Source organism: Nipponia nippon, unplaced genomic scaffold (assembly GCF_047370975.1).
Source record: "Nipponia nippon isolate SJK-2023a ecotype South Korea unplaced genomic scaffold, ASM4737097v1 scaffold_1, whole genome shotgun sequence".
NCBI classification, from domain to species: Eukaryota; Metazoa; Chordata; class Aves; order Pelecaniformes; family Threskiornithidae; genus Nipponia; species Nipponia nippon.
Genome location: NW_028262290.1, coordinates 134984607 through 135002238, shown reverse-complemented (window position 1 = coordinate 135002238; position 17632 = coordinate 134984607). Strand labels below are relative to the sequence as shown.

The window sequence follows — 17632 nt, the reverse complement described above, 5'->3', positions numbered from 1 at the left end:
TGCTTCAAATAATCTCCACCCAACTGCAAAATTCAAATATTAAGACAAGCTACATATTACTGAAATTATCAAAGATCTGAAAATTGATATATGCAAAATATCACCTATAAACATTTTATTCCATAAATTCTGCTACTATCTTTTGGGGGCATTAAGAGGCTATATGGCCCATTCAGAATATTGTCCTTTATGAGCGATCTTACTATTTTTGTGTGAGCCATTCCCAAGCGAAAAGGATAGTTTTATGTTTGATTTCTTGAGTATCAAGTTAATAGAGCCTCCAGTTCTGTATTTTTTATTCATTGAAAATTCCATCAAGAGTTACTTGTAATTTTATAAGTCAGTGTTTGTGAACCTTTTTCATCATGTCAGTTCTACTTATTGCAAAACATGCAGTCATGACTGATTGCAGACAGTAGTAATAATTAAGGATAAAATAGTGTCCAGCCTCCATAAATATCAATCTCTGGTTTTATCGGTGAATGACTTGCTAGGCCTTTGTATTAATAAGCTTAGAGATGCTGATTTCTATGAGGTTACTCATGTAGAAAGTTTCAAACTGGATTTGGTTTCCTTCTCTGTCCCATACTCTGTGCAAGCAAGATCACTCTGGCTCATCACTCATTTGCCCAGTTTTTCTTGACGAAAGAGTGAATAGTCCATAGGATCATGCTACTTAAAAGTTCAGTTTCTGGCTCTTGAAAATACTAAACAGTAATTACTTGGCCATAAGGACTTCTATGAATAGATGTCGGTTTCCAGATTCATTACAATCTATTATGTCATTGCAGCCGAAATAAAAAAAGGGTCATCTTGAGAAGAGAGCGTTCTCCAGGCAGCATCCCAATCATTCTAACTGGACTGCAACCATTTGATCAATTCTATGCTGATTATTAAATGAACTAAGAAGCATGCAGAGGTCATGCAGGGCATGGCTCATGTTTTCAACAAGTTATCAAACTTCTGGTTTGTGATTTTACTTCATTTGCCCTTCAGGCTCATTATCTCACTACTGGTTGCCAAACCACCTTCTGTTTTGCCACTTGGATGATCCCATTTGGGGTCGTGATCCCTGTTTTGAGATACCTTTGCTGAAAAAGAAACCATAAATGTTTACCTTTTTGGCTTACCAAGTCAGACAGAAAACACATTTAGCACTCTAAGTATTTCTTGAGCCATCAAGCACACTGTAGATGGGCCTCTTGTCTTCAAAAAGTCTTAAAGACCATGATAAATATCCAGTATGTTTGCATAAGAAATCACCCACAGTTCAGTTTCCTTTTAGTTTCAAGCAGCTTCATAACAATTAGTCTATTGCGTCATTTGTGTCTTTTTAGTGTATGGACTGTGATTTTTCTGGCTATCGTGAACAGTTCCTTTACCTTAATCAAATAGCAGTTTCAGAGGCAAAAGTATCTGGGGCCACCTTACCCCAGACAAGCCTTAGCACATAGTTGCTGTTCTGACCCGACATTCTGTCAGTGCCTCTCTGAAGTAGAATTATGTAAAATTAATATAGTTCTATAACCAAGATATATTAATATTACTTTCATATTTTAAAGCTTTCTGTGGCTTCCTATGTCCATCCATGAATGCTTTATTTTGGATGATAATTGTTCCTTTTTGTTCTCTGTGAAAAGTAACAAAGTTATTACTGCAACTTCTGGACCAAGATTTTATTACTGCAACCTTTACAAGCTTCAGAATTTGCACTCCCATATTAGGAAATGCTGCTTATATTTTCTTTTTATGTGCGTTGACTATTTTTTGTAATTCAGTCACAATACATTATTTTTAAAAGGAGAACAGCAGTAAATAGAGAAAGTAGTATTTTTTAAAAAACCTTACTGTCACATTTAAGTATAAAACCATTAACTACCTAGGATATGTTTAAAGATAATAATGTATGTGCTTGTGAGACCAAGGTCAGTATTATTCCATTGCTCAGAACACAGATCAACAAATAACTACCATATGCAGCTGAGGTTCCCTCCCAAATCTTGTAGTTTGAATGACATAAACCAATGCTTTTAAGACTAATATGTTTCCAGCCCTGCATGGATTCCATGTCTTGACATTACCTTTTAGATTCTTTGGTTTTTTAACAATTCTTAACACTCCTTTTAAGTAAAACTTTGTTTCTTTAACACTAACTTGGCTTCTTTTTATAGCTTTTCCTCCTAATATTCAGAATTGGCTGTTCTGCATTACACCCTACTAGACTAACTACTATCAAGAAAAAATTCTTTTTCTGACAGATAGTAATACCATACCAGTCATTGCTATTTTCAAGGTAAAGTACTCATTAAATCAAAACAGTTGGAATTTTAGTAACATTGTCATCAACACATGCCGGTTATATCTTTCATGAAAACTGGATTTTTCTCCCTATTTTTAAGTCACCTCGCTTATCAGCTATTTCCTTCAACTCATCTGAAAAACTCTCAAAAGCTAACTCCACAAGTTCAGACTCTGGAATTTACTGAATATTCTTTTCTCTTCTGTGTTGTGAGTATGTAAAACATTTCTAACATTGTGGAACTGTTTTAAAGAAGAACTGTCTTTGAAAATATTTTCATAAGTGAAATTTAAATCAACAATATTTACAGGTTGCAAACTAGAGCTGTAATGAAGTGGATCCAATCTTTGTATCAATATCAGTAATTTGGTATTCCATGCATGATGTTTATGAGAGAAATAACTATTTGTGTACAAGCTGTGAACATGCACTTATTGAGCAAATGGAAGGTACAAAGCAGGTCATTTATAAAACACATTAAAACCTTTTCCTTTAATTTTCCCGGTTAGCTTCTCCGAGTATCAAATATTCCTAGAAGCACTTGATATCTTTTTCTAAATACCAAATAAACACTGCATTTAAGAAATGAAAATGAAGACTTATACTTTTTCTTACAGCTTTGTATCTCCTTCAATACTGTCAAAAATGTACTCCTAGGTTCCAAAAGCATTTTGCTTCCATTTTCAAAACGTAAAAAACAATTATATACCTCAAAAAATATTTATTTCAACACATTTATTTTTCTAATGCAGAATCTTAATGAGTGCCCCCACATTCTTTTATAACAGATCATCACAGCCACTTAATCATATAACCCTTCTAAATGTAAAATAATTTCACTTCAGTATTACCATGGTCATGTGTCTCAATAAATTCCTCGTCACTTACATTTTATTCCTGTTTTTGAATTAGTAAATGTGTGTATATCAACCATACGTGTCTGGTAGTGATGATATAAGCCTGTCAGCTAGAGGGAAGCTCTGTGAAGTAATCTGTCATCACTCTTTTCCTGAAATAAACTATAGCTTTCAGGGACTTCTGGAAAGCAGATACTGACAGAAGTTATTGCAACAATAGGCTGAGTATCCTGCATTACAGCAGCAGGTGCTTTTTGTGTTTCCACTTCCTCTGGACACCCATCATGCCTGTATGAAATTCACCTTTCCATCCTCCAGCATGGAATTCACCTATGGATTCACCTATTAGCTAATGGGATGTACTAAAAGTAAAATACCTTGGTGACTCTCAAATCATGCTTTGCAATTTAAAAAACCAAAAAAAAGAAACTGTTTTAAAGATGTCTTTTCACTTAACAAATTGCTTTTGTTCACAGTGCCCCCCTCTCACTCTCCCCCAGACCAGCAATAAAGTTTGGGTTACGCATTTCTAGATTCATATGTCAAGTCTTTCCATAGGTCTTCACTTAGAAACAATTATGTTCTTTGTAGAACTGCAGCTAAAAGAAAACTTGATACATATACCACACATATACACATGGTCTGTGTAACCTATTTGTTAGTCATCTATCAAAACACTGACAAGCCGGAACTCAGGACTATATCCCCATCTTTGTGAGCAGGACATGTTTTAAAGCCATTTTAAAACAAGATAGCTAGTAGTAGTTTATTTTGCAAAATGTTTTACTCTATATAATACTTTTTCCATGCTAATAAATGACACTCTGCCTGCAGTGATCTTATATTATCATTCTAGCTTTTTATTGTCAAGAAACGGAGGCAGCATTCTGCTGCAATTCTCTTACCACCAAGGATCAAGAATTTCCATTCAGATCTCATATTGTTGTTATACATGTATGTTATTGACAAAATGTTTTGGTGACATGGTCACAAAAATCTACTGAAGATTATAAACGTTTTTCCTTTTTTCCAGTCAGCTTTACTAACTGTTGCTATCCACATAGGCATATTTGACCATTTGCATATAAAATCATATATACACCCCATGAAGTTTAAAAGGAAAAAAACCTGTACTTACACGAAAGCAATATTTGCAATGTTACTTTTTACCATGATAGGGTGCCTCTTAGAGCTACATTTCAACAGTTATTCAAATCATTTTTACCAAAGGAAGCCAGAATTCACCCTGGAAAAAAATGGGGTTTGATAGTACCAGAAAGAAGATTGAAAATAGTTGTGTGCCCTTGTATGTGGTACGAACAAGAGACAAACTTATGTCATATAATAGCATTACTCATATTCTGTTGGCATCAGAAGTCTGTAAAAGCATAAACTGATAGGTATTGATGCTCATAGCTCTTAATAAAGCCATAGAATTTGGAGGGCAAATCAAGTCTTTGGTATACCAGAAAAAGATAGATAACTATAGCCATGTTTAATCAATTATATATAAACCGAAACACCTAACTCAACCTAAAAAAATCAGTTCAGATTACATTTATTCTTCTTTATTAAAATTTCCATTGAATATCTTTCTTTCTTCTTCCTTCACTGTTCACTAAGTTAAGAAGCTGCAAAGACTATATCTGCACAGGAGGCAAGGCAGCCTACTTTTCTGGTTGGCAGAACATGTTTCCAGGCAAAATGGTTTATTTTAAATAGCTTTTGTGAGTACAAAGGATGCTGGAGTGCTAACCCTTTTTGCCTCCAGCTGAGGCAATTTGCTGCTATTGCAGACATGGATGCTGTTTGTTTCAACACCTATATGCCATACCCTTTCTGTCACCTGAATACCAAACACTGTTTTGATGAGGAATGTAAAATTCTGCAGAACCACTGATCAAATGTACTTTTACTACTTTCTACCTTTTTAATGCTGCAAAAAGCAAGTTTCAAAGCAGAAAAGCAAAAAGAAAAAGGGCCCTGACATTTTCGCATGCTTCTAAAAAACGTTTACCATTTATTCCTCTCTAATCAAAACACATTTTTGCCTATAACTACAGGCTTTTCTGAATTTTGAACAAGAACAGGCAAGAATCTTCCCAAAAAATCTTTTTCATGTCATATTTATTTCCCTTTGATTTTGAAGATTCTATCATTAATCATATAAATCACAAAAGAAGATAATTTGCACATAGGAAAAGAATTACATACCTTATATTGGATAAGGAGACCATAAACCAAAATATTTTTCTTTTTCACTTCCCTTGCAAATTTCTTGATCCTAGCTAGTTCCTCCATCCCAATGCTGAAAGAAATATTTTCTGAAATATCCAAGTGCACCTGCAAAGGAACAAATAAGAAAAACAAAACAATTCCACCTTTTCCATAGTGTGTTATTTTAGACTGACAGTTTTTAGTCTCATTTTTATGTGTTAAGCACACATAAAAATCCAGGCTAACAAAGGCTTTTCTTAGTTAACTTCTATTACTATTGAATTCCACTACTTATACATTTAGTGACATGAAAATTATTTCTTTTCAAAGCACAGTGAAACCAATATGCCAGAACACATCAGAACACAATGTTCTAACTGCATATTAAAAATATTTAATTAAATCAGAAGACAAACAACATTCTTTTCTAAGCTCTAATCTAACTTTCACAGATTTTTTTGTTACTATCGGGATACTAGAGAAATACTGGTGTTTTTGTTAAGCATCTTAAAGGTTTTCAAAATGGAACTGCATTCTTTAAAGATTTATTTTTAATTTACTACCTTTTCAGTATAGCATATTAGTTGCCTAAATTGGATTAATTACAAGATAACACTTCAAGTTTAAAAAGCAGAAACTACTTCAAAGGAAGGTAGAGATATGACTGTCCTGAGCTCTTGGGCAGGGAAAGGCAGGTCTTATATCCAGCGGGGATGCTGCACAAACATGGTGGGCCCTACAGGACCTGAACTGGTATCTCCAGGGAGGTATCAACTAGGTCAACCCTTTCCCAAGGCGTACGTGTTCCACAGTTTAATCAGTTTACTTTACAAGTTTCTATTAACTGTAGAAATCAAAATTAAGGATGATGATTTGTACATATAGTTTCAGCATCTATTAATAGCAGAAATACCTTTCCCCTTAAAAGAAAGAGAAAATATTTTTCTGGCTGAATGATTCCATCAATATAAAACTTATCTGTAAGTACTACAGAGACATAGGAGTATAGAGGTAGCCCCAGAGCTGCGTGCTTGGGAAAATTATTTCAAATTCCCTTTGTACCTTATGTTCAATTCATCCTGACAGATAACAGGTTTTTACTCATTTTGCCTTGCAACACTTTTTAAAAAGCTGTTTACTGTCTAAGTGCATATTCACCAGGAGCAAAGCTATTGTCTTCTAATACACAGGCAGAGCGATTAACTTTCAAACACTCATTATTTTGTTATTTTTTTACCCCAAACAAGGCTAAGTACTGCTCATTTACAGCTATTTACAAGAAATTTTAAAACCTATTATTTTGAGACAACACGACCTATTTACCATTATCCTGTTTCATAGTTTTAAAAAGAGATTTTTCTCAAACTTACTTTTGTACTGAAACGCAAATACTGGCAACTGCAGAGCTGAAGTACTAGCATTCCTTTCTTTCTATCCCTAAGTAATAACAACAAAATAAAAATCATATCCATTCAGAGCATCTATAAACGTGAACAGGTATTACTCAGACAAGTAAAGTCAGTTTAAGAATATGATTCTTCTGGTTATAGCAGAGTTGGACAGGTTACTGGTTTGATGCAGACAAATAACTGCATAAAATTTACCTCTGTGCTTCCTATTTCTCCTATAACATTAATCTTTCCTTTTCTGCTATGTCCACATACAGTAGTCCAATTGCTGCTTCAGCTTACAGATGCCACAAAACCCCCCAGTCAGGCACCAGGATAAAGGACAGACTTCGCAATCTGTGGCAATTTATAGGAGGGAATACGGACAGAAGTCATCATGCCCAGTGCAAGTTCATCCTTTTACTGGGATAATTCTCCCCAGACTGGTTAAACAGACAGTCTGGCACAATAATAACACCTGTCATTTTTACAACCAAAGAAGCTGAACATTGAAAGGAAAAATAAAACTGATTCTCTTAATTATCAGATTGTTATGAAAAAGTTACATGTGGCCTGAAATCAAAGAAAATACAAGAACTTTCCAATTACACTAAAGTCTACATTAGACTGCTCCTGATTATAAGGTTAGAATGGAAGCAGTTAGCTGCTTTCCTCATTTATCCTTTCAATTCTTCACTACCAGGAACAGTTTTACTTTTCAGAGTAGAAAAGAATAATGTTTCCCGTACGCTGGTACCTAAACCCTATGCATTTAAATGTTATCATATTGCTTAAAATTCTGAGTCACATTTGCCTGAGAAATATTAATGTGCCCTTTTACATCAAACGAAAGTGTCTTGCAGGACTTCTCACTAACAATGCATTCAGGTTTTATAAATGAAGTATATAGCAAAGAATAAAGCTGAAGAAAATCCCACTCATAAGCCTTAGTGAAGAGGACACCCAACACTGAATTTAATTAAAGACTGCTGAAGGAAGATTCTATCCCCCAGCCATACCATCTGTAATGAGTTTTAGGGATCAGAAGTTTAAAGGACTTAAATAGTTCCCAGTGATTAATATGAGACAATGATTTGTTTAGCTAATTCTGTAGTCATTTAAAACATACTTTCCAGTCCTCCTATTTTTATCTTCTTGTATTTCCAAAAGATAGTGTGGTAACTCCATGAAATTTCAATGTGTAGCATAAAATGCCTTTTTATAGTTGGGGTACTTCATTTTTTAAAGATACTTTTAACAAATATATGTGTATCTGTGTTTTAAATGTTAGCAACTGCTTCCACCTAGTTAAGAGAGTTTTCTCCCACTGTCTTAGTTTTGGGAAGTTTCAAGTAGTTGTCAGGAACAACTGATGGATCTGGAGTAAAGGGATTAAATGTATCATTTTCTCCTGAGGCTATTTTAAAAGGTGTCCACCTAAATAATTTGTCCATGCTGCAGGCAAGTATACTTTCATTAAAAATGGTGCTGGATTCTACAATGACTTCAAGATCTAGTATCTTAGGGGCAAAACCCGAGTTTCATGGTAAGCTTGTGTAAGCAAGCATTCATACCTATTTCTCAGGTAATATTAAGTCCAAAATATTTATAGCTACAATTATTAAAACAAAGCTCTCATGTTCTATGTGTCACACTAAAAAAGCACTTAATTCAAAGCCCAGAGTAGAGATTAGCTATGAATTGGGCACAAAATAAGCATGCTTTTAACACCGTAGTATTACCTAGTTGATTAACAATTCCAACTTTATCTGCACACCCCCAAAATTTAACACAGACAGAAATAGGTTTTTATATTCTTGACTAATGAAAACATTCTCAGTCCAGAAAAGAGCATTCTGCATATCCAGTAGCCTTGTCAATGGGCAACAGAATTGGAGGCATGTCATTGCTCTGATTATCAAAGGCAGAAATAATTTGGCTTCGAAAATTCAGTAAAATTAAAGCTTTACCCTGAACTTCCTCAGAAATAGGGTCAAGAAAAAAAAGTGCTAAATATTGACATTCATAGAATCACAGTAGCTCACTCCAAGACAACAGCATACAATATGTAAGGATATAACTTTTTTCATTTGTAAAAGTAATTGATCTTCATGATATCTCATTTATTTGTTAGATCAGTAATGAAATTTCAACACTTAAATTTCAGATTAAGCCTAAAATTGAGAAGTAAATGCTCGGTTTTACCTCCAGATCACTAGACTGTGTACTTCAGATACTATTCAGGCCCCATGTAAAATAACTATTTATTCCTTTTTCAAGGGCTTCATATATAGTCTTTTATTTTAAAATCAAAACATGCTATCTTGTGTTATTGCTGAAGAGTATAATAAACGTAGTCCAGAGACACACTCCTTGTGACATATGGCATTAATGACACTCATTCCACCCAATACTTCTCATCCCTACCTATTAAGCCAGAAAACATAATGACATAATTAACTGGATCTGGTTACACTGGACGGAGACTTTCAAATTTACTCATATTTTCTCCTTTTTAACAGCCTGAGTAAAATAAAAGTCATGTACACCTTCAGCTGTCGTCCACATGAACTGTTAAATTATTCTGGCAGCAATATTCAAGTAATGAGAATTTCAGCCAAAAATACACTTTAAAACTATTGCCACATACCAGAATAGATTTTTCAGTGTTACAGCATCTCAATAAGTAAAGTATGTATTAAAGTTATATTGCAAAGTACTTCAAAGTTAATTTTTAATACTTGGACCAGAAAAGCAACAATAATTTTAAAACTTTGAATAAACCACAGAGCATAGAAAAAAATAAAGCCACTTAGTTCTGTTTCAACTGAGCATTCAAGCAGAGTACATAATTTGCAGCATCCCCAACAGAGATGGAGCACAACAGCAAAGCAGGAGTTAACAGTTCAGTATGGCTAGCCACAATGAGTCTTTCACAGAAATATATAACAAATTGTCATTTGCTAGTGTTGGTTTATTTCCTGACAGCATGCAGTACATTTGCTGAAGTGCAAATGATGCTCTTTACAGTCCAATTTATAGTTCAAATTTACAATTTTATTCAGAGCTAGCAGCAGTTTAAACCTAGTCTAACATTTAGAGATATTTCATTAGATGCTTTCTACAGTAATATACAGGAGTTACCTACCGAAATAAGGACAACTGGATATAAGAGAGGAATATTTGATTTTTCCAACGTTTCCACTAGTTGCTGAGTTTCTTGAATGGCATACTTTTTATCCTAAATGAAAATAAATTTTTAGAATTAGTGAAAACATCAAACAATGATTTCATAAAAATGGAATTCAAAGATCTGTTATTTACCAAAAAAGATACATCACTTTTTTGGTTTGGGGGGTTTTTGTTTGTGTGGTTGGTTGGTTTTAATATATTTGTAATGCTTTTGTCTGGTAAAGTTATAGCTGTTTGAAAAAACTTGAGATTAATTATATTACCCTTAAGAAATATATATATAACAAGCTTAAGGGTCTTGATTGGTCTAGATATGGTTCATTTAAAACCTTCCTGTTCCCATACAGGGACCCAAATACAGATTGCATGGCATGTACGTGTCCAAAATGGGAAACACTAATTTAGACCACAGTAGCAATGCACAGTTAGATGACTATACATATGACATACCTCTTCTTGAGACAATTCACTTCAATACAATATCTATGAAAGGAAATTTTAAAGTACTTTCAGTTGCATTCCTCTTGTTCAAGAATTCATGGCTGGTTTAACAACATACTGATGGAAGTGCAGAACCAGGAGAGAAAGAATGAACCAGTATCTCAGAGGTCTAGTTTGGTGCACATCAGAAACACCAAACATCAGAATGCACACAGCAACGGGACAGAAATAACAAACAGCTTATTATTCAAATATGTAATTATTATTTACCATTAGTAATAAGTTTTAAGCGCAAAACTAAAGGCATGCATCCTTACTACTTACATTTACGCAAACAAAATTGTAGCATTGTCCTGAAAAGATGTTTTGTAGATGGCTATCATTTTTGCTTAGAGATATTGACATAGCTTCAACCTGATCAGGAAAAAAAAAATATTACTATGTCACAAATTTGACTTCAGCCTTAACGACCTGCTAAAGCTTCCACCATTATGGCAGAGATTGATCATTCAAATTATTTAAAACTGGCAATTATTATTTCCACTATGAGAATTAAAAATTGCTCAGATTTTTAGGTGACTGAACAGTGAAGCATGGAGTCCAACACCCTGCAGTTTTCTGCAAGTTTTTGCTGAAGCATACTGCTAGGGGAAGCCCTTCCAGAAACAGCCCTGGAAGTATCAGACACTAGCGCTGCTGCCTGGGTTAGGATGTTCAACTGTTCCCAGAGATGAAAACATTGTTCATAGGATCAAGATGATCTAATGATTTTAGACCTCTAATTCTGAGAAAATCTTTATAATATTCAAAAAATATAGTTTTTTTTTTTCTCCATGTAACTAAAAATAAAATAAATTAAGAAGTATGTATGAAAGACCAGGTGCACAGGTATTTTAGGATTCTGCATATGACAAGACTAATTTAGAATTTCTCCTGGAAACAACTTCCTCAATGAATACTTTAAAATACTGTCTGAATCACAGACATGCTTATTTTGCAACCTTGAACTATAACACCAGCTAAGAAATGATCTTATCCTACCTAAAATAAAAAGTAGATGGTACTACATTATCAGCTTCAGGATTGCCTTAACAGCAAACCAGGTAGTAGAAGGGGAATTTGTTCCCTAAGAGAAGACAGCACTTTGAAGCCAATTAAAAAAAAAAAAACTTGAAAACAAGGCAAAAAAAATCTTCGTGTTGCTTCTATTAAACCAGCAAACCTCACTGTTCCACTGCTCAAATGAGCTTTATTTCTGCCCAGAAGACATACTATACATAGCAGCAAACAACAGAAGCAACACACTGCTGTGTTCCCTCCAAATGTCACTTAATCCACAATCCAACAGAAGTACCAAATACAACATTTTAAAAGGTTTTGTGCTGTTATCAACAGCTGTATTTGTAATAACTGGGGAGCTAACTTGTTTGTAAAGGAAGGTGGTTTGAAACCCAAAAGTTGATATTTATGTACTAAAGAGTTTAGAAACATTTTGGGCTGAAAATTTGATAACACAGCCCCAGATAGTTGACATTTAACATTTTAAAGAGATTTTAAAAAAAAATCACAGAAGACAAGAATTACTTAAAACATTTTAAAAATTTAATACTCCAGGGCTCTCCTGGCTTTAACTTCTGCAGAAGTAAAATCAGAAATCCCCAATACCATTACAACTTTGCACATACTTAGATGAACAAGAACATACTGCATGCCAGAGTCTTTTCAGAAGGTAAACGGAACGTGACTCAAGGGAGACGGCCTACTTTTTTTTTTTTTCCCTTGAGATATTACAATACACGATGCTTAAGTATTCCTGAACATTTAAAAATTAATTTAGTGTATCAGAGTTTTGACTTAACTTGAACAATTTGATAAAGCAGTACACTGAGCCTTTGTTTTACAGCCATATTATCCAGCAAAAATTAAATCAGAGTTCTCTCTTGGAAAAGTAAGCACAGCTGCCTAACTAGAAGCTTCAATACATCATTAATTAATTAAAATTAATTCTTATTTTATTTGGCATGTTAGTATCCTATGCAAAAATATTTTTTAATTAAAGTTAATATTAATCAAAGTTATCAGCTACCTGAGAGAGTAAAAATTACCTAAAAATACCACCTCAGTAAAAAGTGTTTGTCACATAATGTTTCAGTGTTTAAATAGAAAAAAGTATACGAATTTGCTTAATCACTTCTGGTCATTGTAGCAATTGATATTCAGCTAGTGTAAAGAAGCAGATGGTAAGTTTTTAGGAACATGAAGATCGGAATAATAAATATGTTTTCTTAAATGTTTTTCTACTTGTCAGATCCCCTGTGCTGAAGTTTTAACTTTATTCAACATGCACTTTCATAAAATCAAAAAATGATACCAGGACATTGGGAATCTGTAAAAGTTAGTTACATTATATCAGAATTTAAAAACACAATTAACACCAATCCAGCAGATGGACGATGCAATGATTAAGATATTAGTCAATTTCTACTAGTGAAACACTAGTTCATTTCCTAATTGAAAACAACAAAATGTTTTGATATACTGCTTGTGGATATTTATCCAGTCACAAAAATAACACACAACTTCATCCAGTTGATTACATTTCATGTGACAGGAGCACCTTGCCACTGAATAAGCAGGAGTACCTAATTTCCAGTCACAGAAGCAAACACCTTCAGCCCCCATTTAGGTTTTTTCGCTTCAAGAGAAAGGGCTAAATAACAAACTTAAGGAAAGACTCAACTTATGTCTTTCACAGTAAGATATCTTCTGCAAAACATTCATTTATTAGTTATACAGTTTACAGTAACACTGATTAAAATACTTACTCTTAAAGTACTTTGAAAGCAATAACTGTTGCCTTAATTTTATTTTTTTTTTTTAGAAAAGCTTTTATTTTCATTTTCTTTATCTCACTAGTTCAATTTTTAGGTCTTTTTTCCCCTGTTATTGGCATTATCATGTTATTGGAGTCTCTCTCAGAAATCCTTCTAACAAAATTTCTTTTGAATTCTTCTTTAAGGATGCATCTGCAAGTTAACAAATATCTTGAAAGTAAATATGGCTGCTACTAAGAACTAGAGTGTCAAAACTACCTAAAAATGTTAAAATATTGACCATATTAGTTTAAAATTCAGATAATAGGTACTCTACTGAATGATTCCTAATTAGTGCCTTATTTAGATCAATTGCCCTCCAATTAGCCCTTTGAAAAGGCCCAGCTTTCAGTGCGGTACGTTGAACTTGCTTAAAATAATTACCACATTGTACAGAGTCAAATCTCTCTCTCACAAGGCTACTGTGCTTCTACTTCAGAAATCATAGGCCAGTGGATATATTCTTTCTAAGATGCTGCAAATTTAGAAGTTCTGTATATTAGTAAGCTTAAAAATTAAGTCTTACAGATTTTACTGTTTAAAAAAAAGACACTCAATACATAAATATTAGTTTTTATAGATTTTCAGCCTAAGGGTCATAAAACGAATGAATAAGGATGTTTCAAGAAACAATACAAGACAGGGATCTTGATGGGAGTTCTTTGGCAGGTGTACTTTGCAGGAACGTTTTGAAAGTATTAAGAGATTTAACAGTCAACTTCATTAGGAGGAAAGACAACATGGATCAGAAAAGAGAACGGTGCTAGAAATCAACAACTAAATAAACTGATTTAATAGAGCCATCAAAAAAAATCAGTCCCATATCAGTATGAATCCCTTCATTTTATGCCCTCATTACCTTGTTTGTGGTCATTTTATGTGTGTTTTATTCAAATGCGCCAAGAGGGCCAATGGCATCCTGGCTTGTATCAGGAATAGTGTGGCCAGCAGAACCAGGGAGGTGATCGTGCCCCTGTACTCAGCACGGGTGAGGCCGCACCTCAAATACTGTGTTCATTTTTGGGTCCCTCACAAGAAGGACATTGAGGTACTAGAGTGTGTCCAAAGAAGGGCAAAAAAGCTGGTGAAGGGCCTAGAGAGCAAGTCTTATGAGGAGCGGCTGAGGGAACTGGGGTTGTTTAGTCTGGAGAAGAGGAGGCTGAGGGGAGACCTTATGGCTCTCTACAACTACCTGAAAGGAGGCTGTGGCGAGGCAGGTGTTGGTCTCTTCTCCCAAGTAACAAGCAATAGGACAAGAGGAAATGGCCTCAAGTTGCGCCAGGGGAGTACAGATTGGATTTTAGGGAAAATTTCTTCACTGAAAGGGTAATCAGGCATTGGAACAGGCTGCCCAGGGAAGTGGTTGAGTCCCCATCCCTGGAGGTATTTAAAAGACGGGTAGACGTGGCACTTAAGGACATGGTTTAGTGGTGGACTTGGCAGTGTTAGGTTTACAGTTGGACTTGATGATCTCAAATGTCTTTTCCAACCTAAATGACTCTGTGATCCTATGATTCTGTAGGTGCAGGTGCCTGACCAACCCAACAATGAACTGGTTTTGCAATGACAATTTGCAAACATGTTGTACATTTTAACTACTTTTGGTGCCAGTCTGATTTGACGTTGCTAAGTCTGGAGTCACAGTGTTGGCTGATCAAACATAATGCATTCATTGACTTTTCTTACTTGCTTAGAAGTGTTTCTCGTGGTATGATTAAAGTGGTTATATGCAAACGTAATATATAGATATAGATAAGTCAACATTTAAAGAAGTAAATTTTTTCTAACATGGGTAAGTGATGTTTTCCTAGTAATTGCAGAGTAGTTTAAATGGAGAGAAAAAAGAAAAAATAGCTATGGATCTGGTATCAGTGAAATGGAAACATATTTATGCTCCATTATACAGCTATTCAGAAAAGAAAAGAGCTTACTGAACTCTGCTAATGTTTTGCACTTTTAAATGTAGACATTTAATAGATCTAAAGCATGATTTTCCACACTAAATACAATTCTTTCCAAACAAAAACTGTAAGTACAATGTCAAATGACATTTCTAGCTATAAAATAGCAACACAGATTGCTACAGAAGAACATCCTACTAATAACTAAGCACACAATGCAGAAGATCAACAGACATGAATAAAACCATTACAGAAGTAACATTATGCAAATCAGGAAACCTGTATTTTTGAACAGCTATTCCCTGTCTGTTTCTCTGGATAATAGAAAGATGTGATATCATCACATAAGATATAATTAAAAATCACCCCACGATCAGTCAAGATTTAAGCGACTACAAAATGTTAATCACCTCTGGGAAAATGAAAATATGTGATAGCTCTATTAGTAGGAATAATGAAAAAGAAAAAGATAGTTAAATGCCAGTAGAAAATTCCATCAATATCCTACAGCAAGGGCTTCAATGAGCATTCACTATGACTGAAATGTACCCCTAACTCTCTGCAAGAAGGCTGATCAATTTGACATTGCGTTCGTAGCTCTGCAGGAATACAACTTACTCTTTAATTGGTTCAGACTTTAATTCAGACTTCAAAGTAACAAAACCCTTTCCTCTGTAACATATCTGTAACAATTTGGGCTTACTGAATTCATAAAATGTAAATAAAATGGCCTCTCTGTTGTCTGGATACAATTTATCCTCTAATCCAGTATATACATTTTAAGAGGATCTGCAAGATCCCCCTCTACAGCACAACTGGGCAGAAGATGCTTCTTTCTTGACAACTTCCACACCTGGTGTTAATCCCTTGTAATAAATACTACAGTGACACAGGAGGTCTCAATTTCTGTATTCACATTATTTAGACCATTTCTTATGAGTTGTGACAACCAGAAACATTAAATTATTCATACAGTTTACAGCCATAGAGTTGTAGAGTTGTACTTACTTTTATTTGGCTTTTCAGAGATTCATGAAGGAGAAAACCTACTTGTGCAACAGCTTCCTTCACATCGGTAATAACACAAACTTGTTGTGATAGGTTGTCTGTGAGCAAGAAAAAACCCTTAGTATTTCATGCAAAGATAAATCAATCAAAATTACTAATCTGCTAAACATTACCTTCAATCCATATACTGCTGTCTCTTGACAGAACCTTTTCAACAGCTGTAAACTTAATTTTAAGATGACTTCTTTCAAGGCACAATTAATATAACTACATAATTTATATAACATACATCTCAAATATAAAATTCATATTATATTTCATATGATTTTGTACAACATGAAAACATCACATAAGGTCTGTCCCCAAAGCCCATTTAAATAAGGGACTTCCATGAAAAGGTATTTCTTCTGGTCCACATTACTGACACTAGATGACAACCAAGAAAATAACTTTTTAAAAACTTCATACCATTTATCCCTTCAACAGATCACTAAGTGCAGTGTCACAATATTGAGAAAAGCAAAAAAACCCAGGAGATAGCATAAATCTTCCCAACAATATATACTACATTATAGCAAAAAAAAAAAAAAAGTATTGAAGATACTGTCAGGGACACAGCCGATATAACTGTTCACCTCAATATCAAAAAAGTTGCAGAGTCAGTGACAAAGATCTTGGCATGGGGAACTTCTTAGATCTTTTACTGGTGGGGGAAAAAATATAATATTTTGTCAATACCAAGAACAATAGTTTCAAGTTATTGCCTGATCTGCTCCATAAAGCAAATATTTCAGAAAATTAGTATTTTCTCTTGTTAGTGACTACAGTTTCAAGATTCAGTGAGCATTTTCCTTTCTTTAAGCAAAGAAATCAAAATAATTCAAGTCTGGAACTCTCACTTCTAATTCAGGATTTTATCCTTTAGATATTGAATTAACATGCAGACCAAAACATAAGATTTTCAATGTCTTTGGGGTAGCCATTCCATAAGCAGCTAGAAATTTCATAAATGTAAAGTCTAATTATGTTTAAAGCAGACTTCAATGAAACTTCAGGGACAGAAGTATACCAAACACCACCACAAAATAAATCAGTAGTGAAAGACATCGAAGAAATTATAAAAATATGGCCTAACTGCTCTTCAAACAAGTCTGAATATAAAGATACATATTTGTTGCATGTGGAAAGTTTTTTTTACAATTACATACCACACAATAAGTTCAATCAGATGCATTATTTAAGTAAACATCTCCCTTTCTATTGTAGACTCAAGGACTTCTTTACGAAAATAGACATACAGACCTGAAAGTTAATTTTAAAGCTGCTGCACAGTTAACATTATTGGAAAGTGGCTTGCAATTTTTAAACAATTTTTTGTGAGCAGGAAAAGTCAATTAAGCACTGAGGATCTCAAAAGATAATTACAATGATTTTATAAATCATGGGTATTTATTAT

At 34.2% G+C, this 17632-nt stretch overlaps 1 protein-coding gene across 1 annotated transcript in view; it reads right to left on the bottom strand.

The window, feature by feature from the left end:
- Positions 1-17632, bottom strand: part of CRPPA (CDP-L-ribitol pyrophosphorylase A) — a 126260-nt gene that overhangs the window by 45321 nt on the left and 63307 nt on the right. Inside the window, exons 6-9 of the mRNA XM_087773830.1 lie at positions 16177-16274; positions 10719-10808; positions 9910-10002; positions 5371-5499 (exon numbers count right to left, since the gene is read on the bottom strand). Coding sequence (XP_087629956.1) covers positions 5371-5499; positions 9910-10002; positions 10719-10808; positions 16177-16274 — 410 coding nt within the window. The remainder of the gene's footprint in view (positions 1-5370; positions 5500-9909; positions 10003-10718; positions 10809-16176; positions 16275-17632) is intronic.